This window comes from Nylanderia fulva, unplaced genomic scaffold, assembly GCF_048542155.1.
Source record: "Nylanderia fulva isolate GAGA-0341 unplaced genomic scaffold, ASM4854215v1 Scaffold29, whole genome shotgun sequence".
Taxonomy (NCBI): Eukaryota; Metazoa; Arthropoda; class Insecta; order Hymenoptera; family Formicidae; genus Nylanderia; species Nylanderia fulva.
This window is the reverse complement of record NW_028190358.1, coordinates 2,215,192-2,230,386: the sequence shown is the minus strand read 5'-3', so window position 1 is coordinate 2,230,386 and position 15,195 is coordinate 2,215,192. Positions and strand designations below refer to the sequence as shown.

Here is a 15,195-nt window from a genome sequence, read left to right as displayed (position 1 = left end):
TGTGTATCTGGTTTTTCTATCTTATTTGTTCTGTTTAAATAACTGTAAGAAAAAGTAATCATCGATGGATGAAATAGTACTCGGATAATTAAAACTCGAAAACTCAAGTTTCGTACATTAATACGCGTAATAATTTGTTAAATAAATCCACTAAATTATTCGGTTTATTTTGTTTGCGTATATATTGTATAAGAACTTAATGTTATATAATATCTGATACGAGAAAGAGAGAGAGAGAGATTACATTTTAGAAATTAATTTAGCAAAAGCAGATATCATAGAGTTATTTAATATACCTATACTTAAGTAGTTTGATTCGTTATAACAAACTATTGCACCATCTCTCTTTCTCTCTCAGCGAGAGAATATTGAACTTCATTATTTATATACTTATTATCGTACACTCTTTTATCACACTCAATTTCTTATTTTAACAGCGCTTTAGACGCTGCGTGCCTCGGGGCTGTCGCAGGCAATAACGAAATTTGCCTTCCCGACTTTTACTCCTCTTTGCTGCCGCTCTTTCCTTCCTTCCCTCCCCAGCTTCCTCTATTACCATCGCTTTTTCCCTCCCCACTTCAGTCGGCGTCTTGCAAATCGCATCCGCATCTTTTTTTCTTCGCGTCGCGTTTTCGCGCGGTATGCAAATGGAACTTTCAGCGCTGAACGGCGTAATAAACGCGCGCTGCCATCGCGGCGTTTTACCCGACGACGATTTTTGTCGCGTCTCGGGGGTGAAGGAGAGAAAGGGGTGGCGAGGGTGAGCATTGTAATCGGCCGCATTGATATCCTTTCCTCTTGGAATCGAACGCGCCCCCGAACTTTCGCTCCTCCGTCGCGTTTCTGTAGTTTTCTGATCCGCATCCTTTTTTTCTTCCGCATTCGTCCCGTTCGTTTCGCGTTGCTTCTTCGACATCGGGCTTTTCAGGGTTCGACTGGGCTGCATATACCGCGCACGTGTCCGGAATTTTACAGCAGAGCGATTAGATTTCGGATTTAACCCGCATCTCTGCGTCGCACGATATCAGGTGTATTTTCCGAGCGCGCGCGAGCAAGTACTTTCATTCTCCAAGTATACCTCGATTCTTCGAATACCCCGAGCTTTCAAAGGGATAGCGAAAGAGTCAAAGTATCTGCGCTCGAATACGTGGTCCGAATTTTCTAGCTAATACAATCCGTGGACAATTCTTAAACGTTGTTCTCGCATATATTCGGAAAAGATATTATATTTCTTACAAAATTATATTTTTCATCGCTTAAATTGCTGTGAATTCAAATAATCAGCTTGTAAATTTTTAATATATAAATTAAAAATAATTTTTTACTAATACCAAATACAGAATTATGTATGTATTTATAATTGTACACGTAGTTACACTCGTATATTTAAATCTGTGATTCGGTGTTTAAAAGCAGTGCTTTATTGCGAGATTGCTTACTCTCAGCGAGAATTAGTAAATAAATATTTGCTCACACATGGTCATCGGAAATAGGCAGAGAGATAGGGAGATAGATAGATAGATAGATAAATAAAGAGAGATAAAGAGACATTGAACCTCCATTATTTGCTTCAGCTTTGAAACACAATCAAATCGAACTGACGCCAGTGTCTCGATTCCTTCCGCTCACGGATCTTCTGTATTTCCGTGACTCTCAAACAACAGAGACGACAGAGAAAACGGTTGCACGTTCACATATATACATATACACACAAGTACACGGAGCTTAAGACTCCCGGGAAAAATTGAGGCAACGGCACAAGACGCGAACGCGATCGCGAGAGCGAGCGACGGAAAAAGAGAGTTCGGTTTCCCAAACGAATTGCGACTCCACGGACTAGAAGAATGCGTAGGTATCCTCATAAAACATCAAAGCGGTACGACGAGAATGATTGAAATTGTTTCCTCGACCACGGGCGCCGCGAAGAAAGCCTTCGTACTTCCGTCGAGGATCCCCGTGTTTCCAGCCAGGATTCGTTCTAGATCCGGTCGGACGGATACGCCTTCTCTTCCGTCTTGCGGGACCGGCCGATCCCTCACGATTGTCTTTCGCGGACAACAAATTACATTCCGTTGCGCTATGTCATCCGCCCGCTGATTCTCTCCGCGTGTATACTCGGTCGTCTCGTTCCTTCATCTTCGGCCCGCAATGTCTTTACTTCTCTTCAATCCTTGTGATATTACGTTTAGTTTCTACGTGTCTACAAAGTATATGAGTTTTTCATGGCAACGTCTACTGTCGTTTAAAAATATTGTACTTTTAGTTTCATCCTTTAGAAGCATTCGTGGAGACACGCTATATATGTACATATATAATATAGGTATCGTATTTATTTATTTTCTACATAATAATGTGACGTGAAAAATATATGTATCTTAACTCGTGCGGGTGCTACAATTTTGTCATCTTTATCGCGTTTTTATATTTCCTGTTATTAAAAATCTCGGTCAAACGCGAGGAATCTTTATCGGAAAAATCGCGGAGGGAATGTTGGATATTATGCGTTGCCGAAGCTGAAAGAGACGTACTCGAAAAAAAGCTTCCGTTCGCGGCGGCAAATTATACGAATGACGTTATCGCAGAAAAGTAATTTGGTTCCATGCTAATAGGTCGCTCTTTCTCCCCCTTTTTTTCCGCCCCCACTCCCCCCAATTTTCACGTCCACTCTTTCTCTGAATAATGCATAGGTTGAACTTGGGTTTGATAACGACGCCCGCAAGGAGCTTCTCTCGGACCGTTTCGAGACGAGTAGAGAGGGACATCATTTCCCACTTACAATAAGGGAGAGATAGAGAGGGCAGCTATTTTCCCTTTTCCGTTTATCCAAGAATTAGTCGTCGTAAAATTGAGAGACAACGTTAAACTCTCGCGGCGCAACGCCGAATGATAATATCATTCGATCGCGATTAACGGAATAAATCTCTCGGAGACAATTCACGTAGAAAGACGAAACGGTAAAAGGACATGCGCGACAGAGTCGGTCATTCGCAATAACGCGAAATCGTTCCCCTACATTACTCAAACATGATGGATGGCCCTTGCGGCGATGAGGTGTGAGGCCACACACGGGGTTTGTCGTAGACGGGGGTTATCGGCACGCCGGCTTGTCAGGGATGACGTATCGCTCCGAAGGTATACCATACACACACACACCATATCTCGGGGCCCGTCTAGCTCATCCCGCGCTCGCCTTCATCCGACGCGTACCACCTGGAAACCCGGCTGACTCCGTACTCAACGTGGTGGACACTTGTGCGTGAAAGGTATTTATCGCCTCAGTCGCGGTGGTAAGACGAGTAAATCAATTCACCGTCACCGACTATATCTATATGTGTCTCGATCGAGAGAAAAATATCTCTTGTGCGTGGAAATCTATATAGAATAACGATAAACGCCCGAGCCGCAACGCTTAGATATTCGCAAACAGTAAATCGCAAGAATCTATATATATATATATATATATATGTACATAGAAATTCTCGAGCAAATGGATGATATAACAGAGGCTATATAATGGAGACGTATATTCAGCATCGTCACACCGAAAGCGGTAAAGAGAACGAGCGCGCGTGACGTAGCATCGAATCTCCGGTGCGACTCGTTTCCGGGAGGGTGGTCTGAGCACCCTCTTTTTTATGGGGGCGCGAGCCCGATAATATACATCCCACACCGCAATTCTCGATACTCCATTAAGATTTCAGCTGAATCACAATGACCGAGATGACTCCGCGCGCGAACGGTTCTGGCAAAATGAAAAGGAAAGCGACGGAGAGAAACTCCGCGGATTTCAATCTCTGGCATGACGACGACTCCTAACCCAATCCCTCTTAACGTGACAACACGCCGGCGCCATCCATCATGCGTACGCTTCTATTCTTCCATGAGCAAATAATTTCTGGCTCTCTCTTCCCTCTCTCCTCGTCACCCGTGACATCCTGGACACATAATGCTCGAGGTCAATCCGGCTCTCGGGCGCGCATAAACGCGCAATTATGGGCTACGCGGATTAGCATGACAGTGGAAATCATCGCGTCATCCGGAGGGGAGAGATGAGAGAGGGAAACGTATTAGACGATTACATTACCGTTGCATAGCACCGCGAAGCGTCCCGGATTAATAGCGACGCCTTCGATCATATCAAGATGACATTTGCCGCTGTACTATCGGGGGATCGTCCCTTATTTCGGCAACATAGAAAGATTACTCCGACATCTCTTTATGTATTACATCAATCGATAACGTAGGTTAACGTTTTGGAAAATGGTGCTGGATGCAAGAGAGAGAGAGTTTATTATAAAATATAAAATAATTAGGTATTTCGAACATTTTCATTATATTATAAACGAAAACGAGATATTTGACAGAAGTATAAAAATACTTTAGAAAACTATTTTAAATTTCGGAGAATTTTTTTGTCAAGAGATATACACGTTTTTTATTCTACTTTGTGTCACTAATGTCACTAATTAATATTGCTAATAGTATCACTGACATACATCACTAAACTTGTACACGCGTGGAATTAGATTAGATCGTTAATTGCATCGTAACTCTCTCGTGCGTATGAATGTGTGATTACCAGAGATTAGCATGTACTCTGGGATCGATCGCGTTACATTGCAGCAAATACTGTATCATCTTCCATCATCCTAATAGATCCTGCTTTCCGTACTTGCGGAAGAAAATTTAATGTCGACGCGAAAGAGACGAGAGAAATAATAAATACATAAATCGTCGTTTGTGTGCCGCGAAAGGGACGAAATAAATCGCGTTACATCATTCCCTGATTAACGGTCGGCGGAATCGTCGTTTTCATCGTCAGGCGACCGAATGAATTAGGATTTTCGCTGGTCGGCGGGCGTGACGAATTTCTCGATTCCGTCGCGCGCGCGGAATCGCGAGCCACGTTAATGAGACGGAAGTAATTCTCCCTCCGGGGTATTCATTCGTTCTAGTTGAAAGCCCTCCTCCTGCAGGTCGGTCATAGTTCCGGCGCAGGAATAGATTTCGCCGCGAAATTCCGGTCGTGCACTCTAATCCACCGTCTCCTTCCTACCTTCGATATTCACACGAAGGAAGAACTCTCGTTGCTTTATCACAAACGCGTTCTCTCTCTCTCTCTTTCTTTTTCTCCGTCTCTCTCCTTTGTCTGGAGAATTCCTTTCCTTCGCGTATTATAAATTTCCCGGATAATTAATGCGTCTTGTCTTCCCGTTATAACTTCTTCTCGACAATGCGCGTGCTTAAGCAGATGATTGCGTATAATTATTTTTATTATAACGTACCCTTTGTTATTATTTTTTATTATTGTTATTATAAAGATACTGGACGTCATCGTTTCTGTTGCGATAATCTTAACAATATATTTGTCACGCGTATATGTTTATATCATCGATAGTATGTTAGCGCGCGCGACAATTTATCAAATACCCTTTAGCAACGCGGGCTTTTGTCGCCGCTCGGATAATCACGGCTCGTTATATCGAAGAACGCGATGACCGGGCACTTCGACAGGTAAAAAAAAAAAAAAAAAAAAAAAAAGAAAGAGAGAGCGAGGGAGAGAGAGAAGGATGTCCTTTGTCGCTCACGTAGAATATCGGATTTCGTCTGCGTCGCCTCGCATTAACGAGCGTCTATCATCGCGAATATCTCTTGTAACGATCGGTTCCGCTCTGGCGAGTTAGTCGCTCGTTAACGCTTCGTTTTATCCTACGACTGACGATACAGCTTCGCGCGATAAGCAAGCGACACTCTGTACGCATCGCGACGTTGTCTTCCAATTTGATAGTATATAGTAGGGCCCGCTGACATCTCCGCCGACTAGACAGACGCATAAATAAAAAATCAATATATCCTTTCCCGTTCATGCATCCCTCCTTGTTCCTTCGCGCCCTTTCATCGCTCCCGGTCTCTCTCTCTCTCTCTCTCTCTCTCTCTCTCTCTCTCGTCACTTCGAAGTCTTTCGTCTCCGCGTTCTCGAGACTCTCCTCTCTTCCTTCACGTTCTGTTTCGCGCCCAATTTGCGGCCCATCATCGCTACGGAAGAAGCAATTTCTAACTTAAATGAAACTCCCTCTTGCTCGCGTTCGCTTACCCCCTCGGTCGATCGACAAGAGACGCCGGTCTTGCGTTTCAGCGAGCAAGGGTAGCGCGAACAGAGCGCGGAGGGAGGGCGCGAAAACTCTTCGTAGCGAACCCATCGTAGTGAACGGCTACCCCGTAGTTATCTCGGTCGCTCCGAGACCATTTATACACGCAACTACCAATATTCCCGACAAGATTATGACGCGAAGCACACCCTGCAACTATACACGCAACTTGATACATCCTTACATACTCTCGAAATTATCTATGCGATCGAATATTATAAAGGCCAAACTTCCTAGCAAACTTGCTAGAAAAATACCACAAATATCAATGGTAATCAAATAATAATCAATACTTTGCAAAGTAGCAAAAGAGTTGCAGCATTTTAATTCAAATGCAATACTATTGAAATAATGGTAAAGTAGATTTGTTTTAATAAAAATATATACGTATATGTGTACATAGAAACACGTATATAAATAATATAATAGAGGATTTTAATTAATTCAGATGATACAATAGATTGTAATAAAGTACATCTTTTTTTTTTTTTTATAAAAGTATATATTTCTAATTGTTGATTTCGGTAACGTCGCCTGTCGCGTGTTATTATCAACATAGCGGGACACGTACACAGCTGATAGTATTAACACAATACATGGATTATCTAGTGTTCACTGAGGTACATTATCCCAAAGTATCACTAAACCGCTTACAGGCTAGATATTACAATCCTGCCAAGATCATCGCGCAAACTTGCGGGAAACTGCAGCTGCAAGTACTCTATCCTCCGCGTCAAATCATTGCAGTGGGTGATCGTACGGGACGAGCGTCGCATTCCGAACTTTTCTTTTCCCTAGCCGTGCCGCAGAGTTACTTGCCACGAGGAGCTAGTTAACAGTTTGTTACCTTGCTGTCACTATCACGATGCAAAACCGGAACTCCCGCTAACTAGCTTCTTGCGGCAACGCTATCGCGATTATCGTTTGTCGTCCATTCAGCATATTATCTATTACATCGTTCGTAAGCAATTCGATGGAATTTATTTGACACTGTTCCATACCTTTTATGAGGCTAGAGATATGCAAATTTTTTAAAATTTTATTTCTCGCACGATATACAATATATATACAAGAATTAATCTTACATCTATCTTCTTTTCCGATCCTTTTGTATAGTTGAAGTGTCATCTCAACTACGCTTTACGAAATAATCGAGAGATTACCGCTTGTTCTTTGTGCTTGCATCCTCAAGTTTTTTTACTCGGATACTTATGTTGGGAGACAGTAATAAAGCAGGCCTGACAAAGAAGGTTAGCGGTGCTATCGCGTGGTTGGAAGTTGGCGAGATTGCCTGGCTGCCTCTCGATATGGCCTATGAGAGTGGAAGCGCGGCAAACTTCGATAATCTTCTCTGCAGCGAGCGGCCCAGGGCCCGAGTTTGGCAATCAATGCGAAGTAACAGTTTAATTAAATACGGGGTAACCCTTCACCGACTGCGGGCACGCTTGCACGCCGAAGACAGACTAATCTCGGCCGCGTCGTCTCAACCAGCTCCGCAGCTGGTTTCAACGAACGTGAGTGTTCGACGGACTCGCAAATCCGATCGTTGTCGTCGTCGCTCGCGTCCCTTCACTGACTCTCCCTTCATCCTTTGCTCTTTAGATCGCGACACGTTCAACTTTGCGGTCGGTAAACAGAAATTGCACGAATATACGATTTCGGCCGAGATTAAGCCGAAATCAGTTCGCAAGACTGCTTCTCTCTCCGAGTATCAGAAGTTGCATTGAATTCGTAGATCTCTATAGATCTAGGTTATCGATGAGATAGAATATAAATATAATATTTCCCTCCCCTTATCGGTTTTAATATGATCTGTTTGATCGAATTGAAATAAGATAGTCGATTATTATATTGATTATACGCTCTTTTTGCAAGAAATTTTTTGCATGAAACTTGCATAAGTACAAAGAATTATTTTTCTATATTTTTTATTAATGTCTGATAAATAAAAGTATTTGAAACGAGGTCACTATGAATTAAGCGAAGACTCGCGTAATAAGGGAAGCGCATGTTACACGTTCGGCTCGCAATATATTGTGAATTATGATGATCAGGTTTTCACACGTGCGGGCATTCCGGGCTTTCGGACCTTTTAATATGTTGAGCGGAGAAATTCTACATCGGTGACAAAGTATCCTTACGTGAGTCCATTATCGAAAGCGCCTCGATCTCAGGTTGGAATGTTATTGATACGTAGACGTAAGAGTTCGCGCGCAGAGACGATCGAGGTTCCCTTCGAGAGTATTATGTCCGTGGTGAACGCGCGCTTCTCATCCATTTTCCATTTTCCTTTCCGTTTTTTTCCCGCGACCGCCATGTTTATGTATGTCCGGCTGATTACCAAAAGCGGAAGGGGATACGCAACTGTTTGTCTCCTACACCCGGCGGCGACGGCAGTCGAGTGTAGTCGAGGGTCACGCTCGAGAATACTCGTTTCTCTCTCATATTTGAGCATCCTTCCTTCTCTTCTCTTCTTCGTCATTTTCTTATCCTCCCTTCTGCTTGCAACAATCCTCGCTACGCACCCCCTTGCTTCCACCCCCGATGCCACGAGCAAGTTTTATACCCGGGGGACGTCTCCTTTCCACGCCTGATTTCGATTCTCGAAACTTTGCCTCTTCGTGGTCTTTCGTTCGATCGCGCCCTATAGGATGAGTCCCCGGATCTCGCTATCCTACGCTGCTTCCGGAACCCCTTGAGTCCCTTCTTTGCTTGTTTACGAATTACCGGACTCATTTCCATCCCTCTGTCGTCTTTCGCTCTCATCCCCGGAATCTCGTTCGAGTATATCGGGAGAAAATCAACTTCTCCCGTATGTTTCGTAGTAAATGGATCGCCATGAGGCAGAAGATCCGCGAGGCATTCGGGCAATAAAGAGACTCTGTCGTCGGGTCTTTATAGTACTCTTTGCCTTAGTTCGCAAGGGAACCATTACCGCTATTACTTCAGCGAGTTCCTGACATTTTGCAGCAGTTAATGTGTGTAGGTGCATTTATCGCGCACATCCACATTAGAAAATAAATAGCGTACAATATATATTTGATGATACGTAAGAATATAAAATTTTATGAGAAACATAAAGAATTATTCTCTATGATCATTCGAAATATACAAACAGTTATATGAGGTACTATAGTAGAAAAGCACCTATTCATTCTCTCCATAACTAGAAATATTTTATGATGTGTCAGAATAAATTCCGACGTTATTTTCACCGTCAGCAAATCGAAGAATAATTCCTGTATTTTTTCCGTTATTAATAAACAATCGATAGCCGCGAATTAAATTTATTCAAGCAACATCGAGAAAAGACAAATCGCGAAGAAGCATGTTTACTCACCGTTATGAACGAGCAGCGCAGAATCACGAGCGACAGTGATAAGGTCACTATCAGTAAGAGTTTCGTCAGATGCGTTACCGGAAGTTGGTGTGTCACTGAGGCCGGCACCACTGCCGGGCATATGATACAGGGGATGTTGCTGTTGTTGTTGTTGTTGATAGACGCGCTGCTTATGCTGACTGGTATTATAATGATTATGGTGCGATTGGTTGGTTTGATGATTATTTTGCGGATAGGCGCGACTACGCAAACTAGAGGTATTATCTTCACCCTCGCTGCCACTTAGACTGTAGGCCGGATAAAGCCGTCCCTTCCCTGAAACAATCAAATTGAAATAGTTGTAGTCACTATATTCTTATCGATTTAATTTCTAGCGCAATATATTATACAATCGCAGTTTTTCAATTTCAATAATAATTGCAGTTTCGTTAATCTTGTGTCAAAACTTTAATTGGAAATGATATTGCCAATACGTGAATATTCATTATTTTAATTAATAAGATTTCTATATAATATATATATATGTATGTATGTATATCATAACTTTTTGATTACTTATGATGAATTTTGTGTGGTATTTTTTTATAACACATACATTATATAAACATGTTGTATAATTCTTTTAAAAGTTGTTACAAAAATATCATTAATTATTTTCTGAATAACCGAAGTTTTTGAAAGAAATTATAGAGATTAATAAATAACTAATTTAAGAAAACGAAATAAAAACATAAAAGTAGAAGCGAAAAGTTCGATATTATATTTGTAATTTCGAACTTATAATTTCTACCGTCGCAATCCTGCGTTAATCGCATAGTTAAATACACCGAGATTTATGTAAATTTGAAAATCAACAAGAAACCCAATAAAGCTCGATAATCTGGTTGATAACTCACATGTCAGAGGGTGCCGATACAGATAAGCCACATAAACATAGGCCTTGCTCCATTAGGTTCGAAAGCCCTTTCCCATGAAGCCCTTTCTGAACCCTTCTTATCAACGGATTAGCTTATCCGAATGTTTTTAATGATGCCTCGCTTCTTTTTGGGTTAATAGAAATTTTAAGGGTCTCGGTCGTATCGATTGTCTCTCTCTTAATTGGTTTGTTACGGATTTCGTTAAATTATGATGCTTTCTGTCACGAGAGAAATCTTATCTTTCGACTTCGACCCTTGATTTCGAAACGTACGTTTCAACTTTTATCTCGTTATAGAAATTTATTAATGTTAACTATTGTAACATAAGCAAACAGCTGATAATTGATTATATTATAATTACAAGTAAAAATGATTTAATTAATCTCTATTTTAAAAAAAGATAACTACTTTGTAATAATAATTTTCTTTTAAGAGAATAATAAACCTAATTGTTCTTTTGCGACATTCTATGTAATATTATCAATTTGCGGATATATAAAGATGAATTTCTTGCGTTTTTTCTCGATAAAGATGTAAGCGCATCATTATTGATTTTAGTGACGCGATCTAACTCGTACATTTGTCACGCAAATCGGACGAGCGCGATCGAGATCTTACGACATTATAATTTTCGTCGGTAGCAACGTTAGTTCAGTGATTCGTAGATAATAGCGCCGCCCGCAGATCGCTGTACGAATGATTCATAGCACTAATAACACGACGCGCGTTAATATTAATTGAGAATCGCGGCGCTCGGCCGATCACATCAATTATGAGAACGACGCGAAAGTAATGCGCTGAACAATTCGATTCGCGGCCGTATAAATTTGTTTTGACCCTTGCATTATATACATGAGCGTGATAAATAACGCAGCGTGTAATTAACGTAGGACGGAATGAATGTTTATCTGTCTGCGCAGATGCCTTTATCACGTTCCTGCCATATGTATACACACCGTGAGCGCGTATATGTATGCGCGCGTGCATGTATAACGTCACATAAAAGCAACATTATGCGTTTCGCAAATTGCGTTACCAATAGCGCAGGAGCTGTATAGCTTTTCCTACTCAAACTCGATGCGCGTTCTCGGCGGGTTAATAAATTAATAATGCGACGCATCTCTGATGCATCGGAATCACATAGAAGAGTGAATGCGTCCCGAAAAGCTCGATATTAATTTCGTGATTAGAGATGAAAAAAATGGGTAATTACAGAGTATAACTAAGAAATGTAATTGTAGAAATTTTGATCGAAATTCCGAAAAGTATAATTTAAGCCGAAAATTATCGGCGAGGAAGCAGAAGAATCACGGAAATTTTTTAAATTACATTCGATTGCAGAATGTGTACAGAGCCGCAGCGTTACTTATATCTGGATTTTTCGGTATTGTTTACAATTCACGTGATGCAAACAGTTTACGCGGTTTTAGCTATCGAACTTGTTTTTTTTAATCCAGTACTTGGCGAACGACCGCAGGGGAATGAACGAGAAAGAGGAAAAGAGAGAGAGAGAGAGAAGGAAAGAAGCTTGCGCTAAAAAAACTGCGTAGTTTAAAACAAACGCGCTTGGTCTCGCACGCATTCACGAGCGACCCATCGATCACCTGGTACACGTACATAGGAAATAATGGCGATCGGCCAAAATTTTACGGTGTAACGCGAAAATCGTTTCGCAGTTTGTCAAGCGGTCGAGTCTTCCGGCAGTTCATTGTCTCACGTGTTCGCTCGGCATAAAATATGCATCGCTCGTAAGTAAAGAGTCGTCGGGGCTATCTGGCCACCTGCACAGACTCTGCGCACAATTTACTTTGTACATCTGCATCTATAAATACTTAAATTTAACACTGAAGTAACGGGTATATAATTTTGCCCAGTCAATAAATGCTCAGCAAATCAAGCAGAAAAGATTGTTCAATAATATATAAATGAAGATTAATAAAATGCTCTAAAACTATACGTGAGGTAATGAAATATAAATAGACAAGATCTTTTTGCGTTTTATTCATTCACGTGTATTAATTTTTACGAATCTAACAAAAAACATTAAAAATATATACGATAAAAATATAATAACGTGAGGAAAGGCTCGAACACTTTCGATATTGTCATTTTGTAAAGATGTTTAGTATATTCTTGATATTTCCGGGGAAAAACGGTCAATGAACTTTTATTTGTCGCCTTAAAGTGTCAGGTCAGTTAATAAGTTACGATAACAAACCGTGCAACTGTGCGGCGATATCTATACGCTGCGATAACGCAGCGATAGTGACGACAATAATGATAGTAATAATCGTAACAACAACCTTTACGCTCGTAACACGCGTTGAACCTTGTGTCAATAGACGCTGGACGTTAACTGGCGATGACAGGAAGAGCCACGATTACAATTAGAAGTATAGTAGCTATAAAAAGGACTTTAAACGATATTTCTGATATAAAAAAATCATCAATTTTCACGTTTTTAGTTTGTTTTACAATTGATGCGAGCTAAGAGAATAAAGTTAATTGAAAAATGTTTGTTCTGTATCCGTCTTAATATATTCTTCTAAGATTGTCTTGTAAAAAGATCGAATGTGCTGAAATTATAATATTACTTATGTCTTATTTTTTTTGCAATTTTTCTCTTTCATAAAATTCTTATAACTATATACTTAATTTAATTTTTCCAATTAAAAAAAAATGTTTTAAATTATGCAGGTATATTTTTTTCAAAAAGATTGATAATTAATTCTAATTTCATAAATTTATTATAGCAAAATTGTAGTAAATCGATATTATCAATATTGTGTTATCGATACTGAATTAAAACGACATGCATTGTCGCTTCTACAAAATAATAATAAAATAAAATATACACTTTATATATTGCTTGGTCGCATCATCAGATCTTCATACAAATATTGCCAAATTGTACCGTTCTTTATAAAAATCATTCTCCATAAATACAAGTGGCGTACACGAACGCGCAGTTGGAAATGATCGATAAGTTTCCACTTATCTGTAAGGGCACGTTAATAGCACCTACCCACAGTTACGTTGTTATAAATATAACTATGGCAGATAGGGATAACTCAGTCCATGCAAGTTGTTCATTCTATTTCACTTTCTTGCCATCGATAACAAGTGTTAACAAAAGTTGTGCGACAACTATACCTTTATAAAGCACAAGTTGCACGCTGCTGTGTTTTTGATGACTAACATCTACTACTAATAATAACTATTAAATGAATATTTTATAAATTATTAATTTAAACAACTTGTGCGGCAACTTTTATAAATTTGAAATTGTAGATGCAATTTATGAAAAAAATTTCTGAAAATTAAATACATTATAATAATATAGGATGCAAAATTCTTGATAAATTGCTTCTTTAATTTTATACATTTTTGCGCGATAGCGAATCTATTTAATAATCTCTGAGTTGTCAAAGTTCCTTCCATGTTCGAGGGTGCAGCGGCCACGATATCGCGATAATAACTTTAAGTGCGCCAAATTTTTACGGGTCTTCTCTCTCTCCTTAACTCCGGCTCGTTCAATTTATTATTCATGAAAAGCATGAAAACTCTTAGCGAGGATGTGAAGTTTAACCTGTCTCTCTGTCGTCGGGCTCTCTCGGAAGTACGTCCCTACGTACTTCTCGGTCCGTTGACTTTAGATCGATACTCGAAGCACGCTTCGCGCGCAGAAATGAGACACGAACAGGCAAATAGCGAGCGATCGATGCGCGCAAGAGCTCAATAATTTTCTCTAAACGTCTGAGATGGCGACCGGACATCAAACAGACATCTGCTCTGACGGATCCTTCCGAGTGATGTTTTTTTTTGTTCACGGGTTTCGCACGTTCCGAGACGACAGCTACTTTGTAATAAGCGGCTCTTCAACATTATTTTTAACCGTTCACGCGGGTCCATGCTTCGCGGAACCAGTTTTAGTTAGTTTAGCTTGCATTCGACTCGACGTGTCCGACTCTCTGCCCACTTTTCTCCTCCGGTAATCGATCAAATCTTCGGCGAAATTGCATTTCCCTGCGCCCGTCAATGGTGAAAGGTAACCGATGCGAGCTTCTCATTTGCATTCCCGCCTAATGGCGTTCCGAAAAAGGGCCTCGCAACGCTCTCGCTTTGCATAAGCTAATACGCGAACGAGTACACACGGGCGGCGATGCTTTACGAGAATAATTCCGAATTTGAATAAAAAGTGCCGACGAAATGAAAATGCGAATTTCTACCCTTACCTCTCTTTATCGGAGTCGCAAAAGTTTCGCGCGCGCGCCTATTCGGATTCCCGCGAGATACATAGAGTATAATGAAATACCACCGCCACGCATTTTTCCATCGCGAAGCGCCTTTAATGCCCGTGTTTCGCTGACACTCGACATTTCTTTTACAGCCCATTTTTTTTACGCGAATGCGCCTAGCTAGCGTCGCCGTCTTTCGAGGACAAGGTTCCTATTTGTACGCGTCTCGCCTCTACGTCAGTCCAGTAACGATGCCTATATATCTCGCCCCTTCATTGCCACTTTCTTGCGAGATCTCTTACAGCAGTCTCATGCAAATTTCGCGCGGGGGTCTCTGCCCCGTTAAACCCGAACGGCGTAATCTCGAACTTTACGATCCACCAACTTTACCCTCTTTTTTTTCGCGCAAACATCTCGAAACGAGTCGCGTACCGTAATCCCGAGTTTTACGTCTTCTAGCAGGTACGGGAATTTCCTTCTTTTGCTTCCTCTCTCTCTCTCTCTCTCTCTCTCTTTCTCATATTTGTACTCGTCTTCTTCTCTACTTAGAG

The 15,195-nt window shown here is 40.9% G+C and overlaps 1 protein-coding gene across 1 annotated transcript in view; it reads right to left on the bottom strand.

The window, feature by feature from the left end:
- Ten-m (teneurin transmembrane protein Ten-m) overlaps positions 1–15,195 on the bottom strand; it is a 521,036-nt gene that overhangs the window by 277,865 nt on the left and 227,976 nt on the right. Inside the window, 1 exon segment of the mRNA XM_085484047.1 lies at positions 9,490–9,804. Coding sequence (XP_085340173.1) covers positions 9,490–9,804 — 315 coding nt within the window.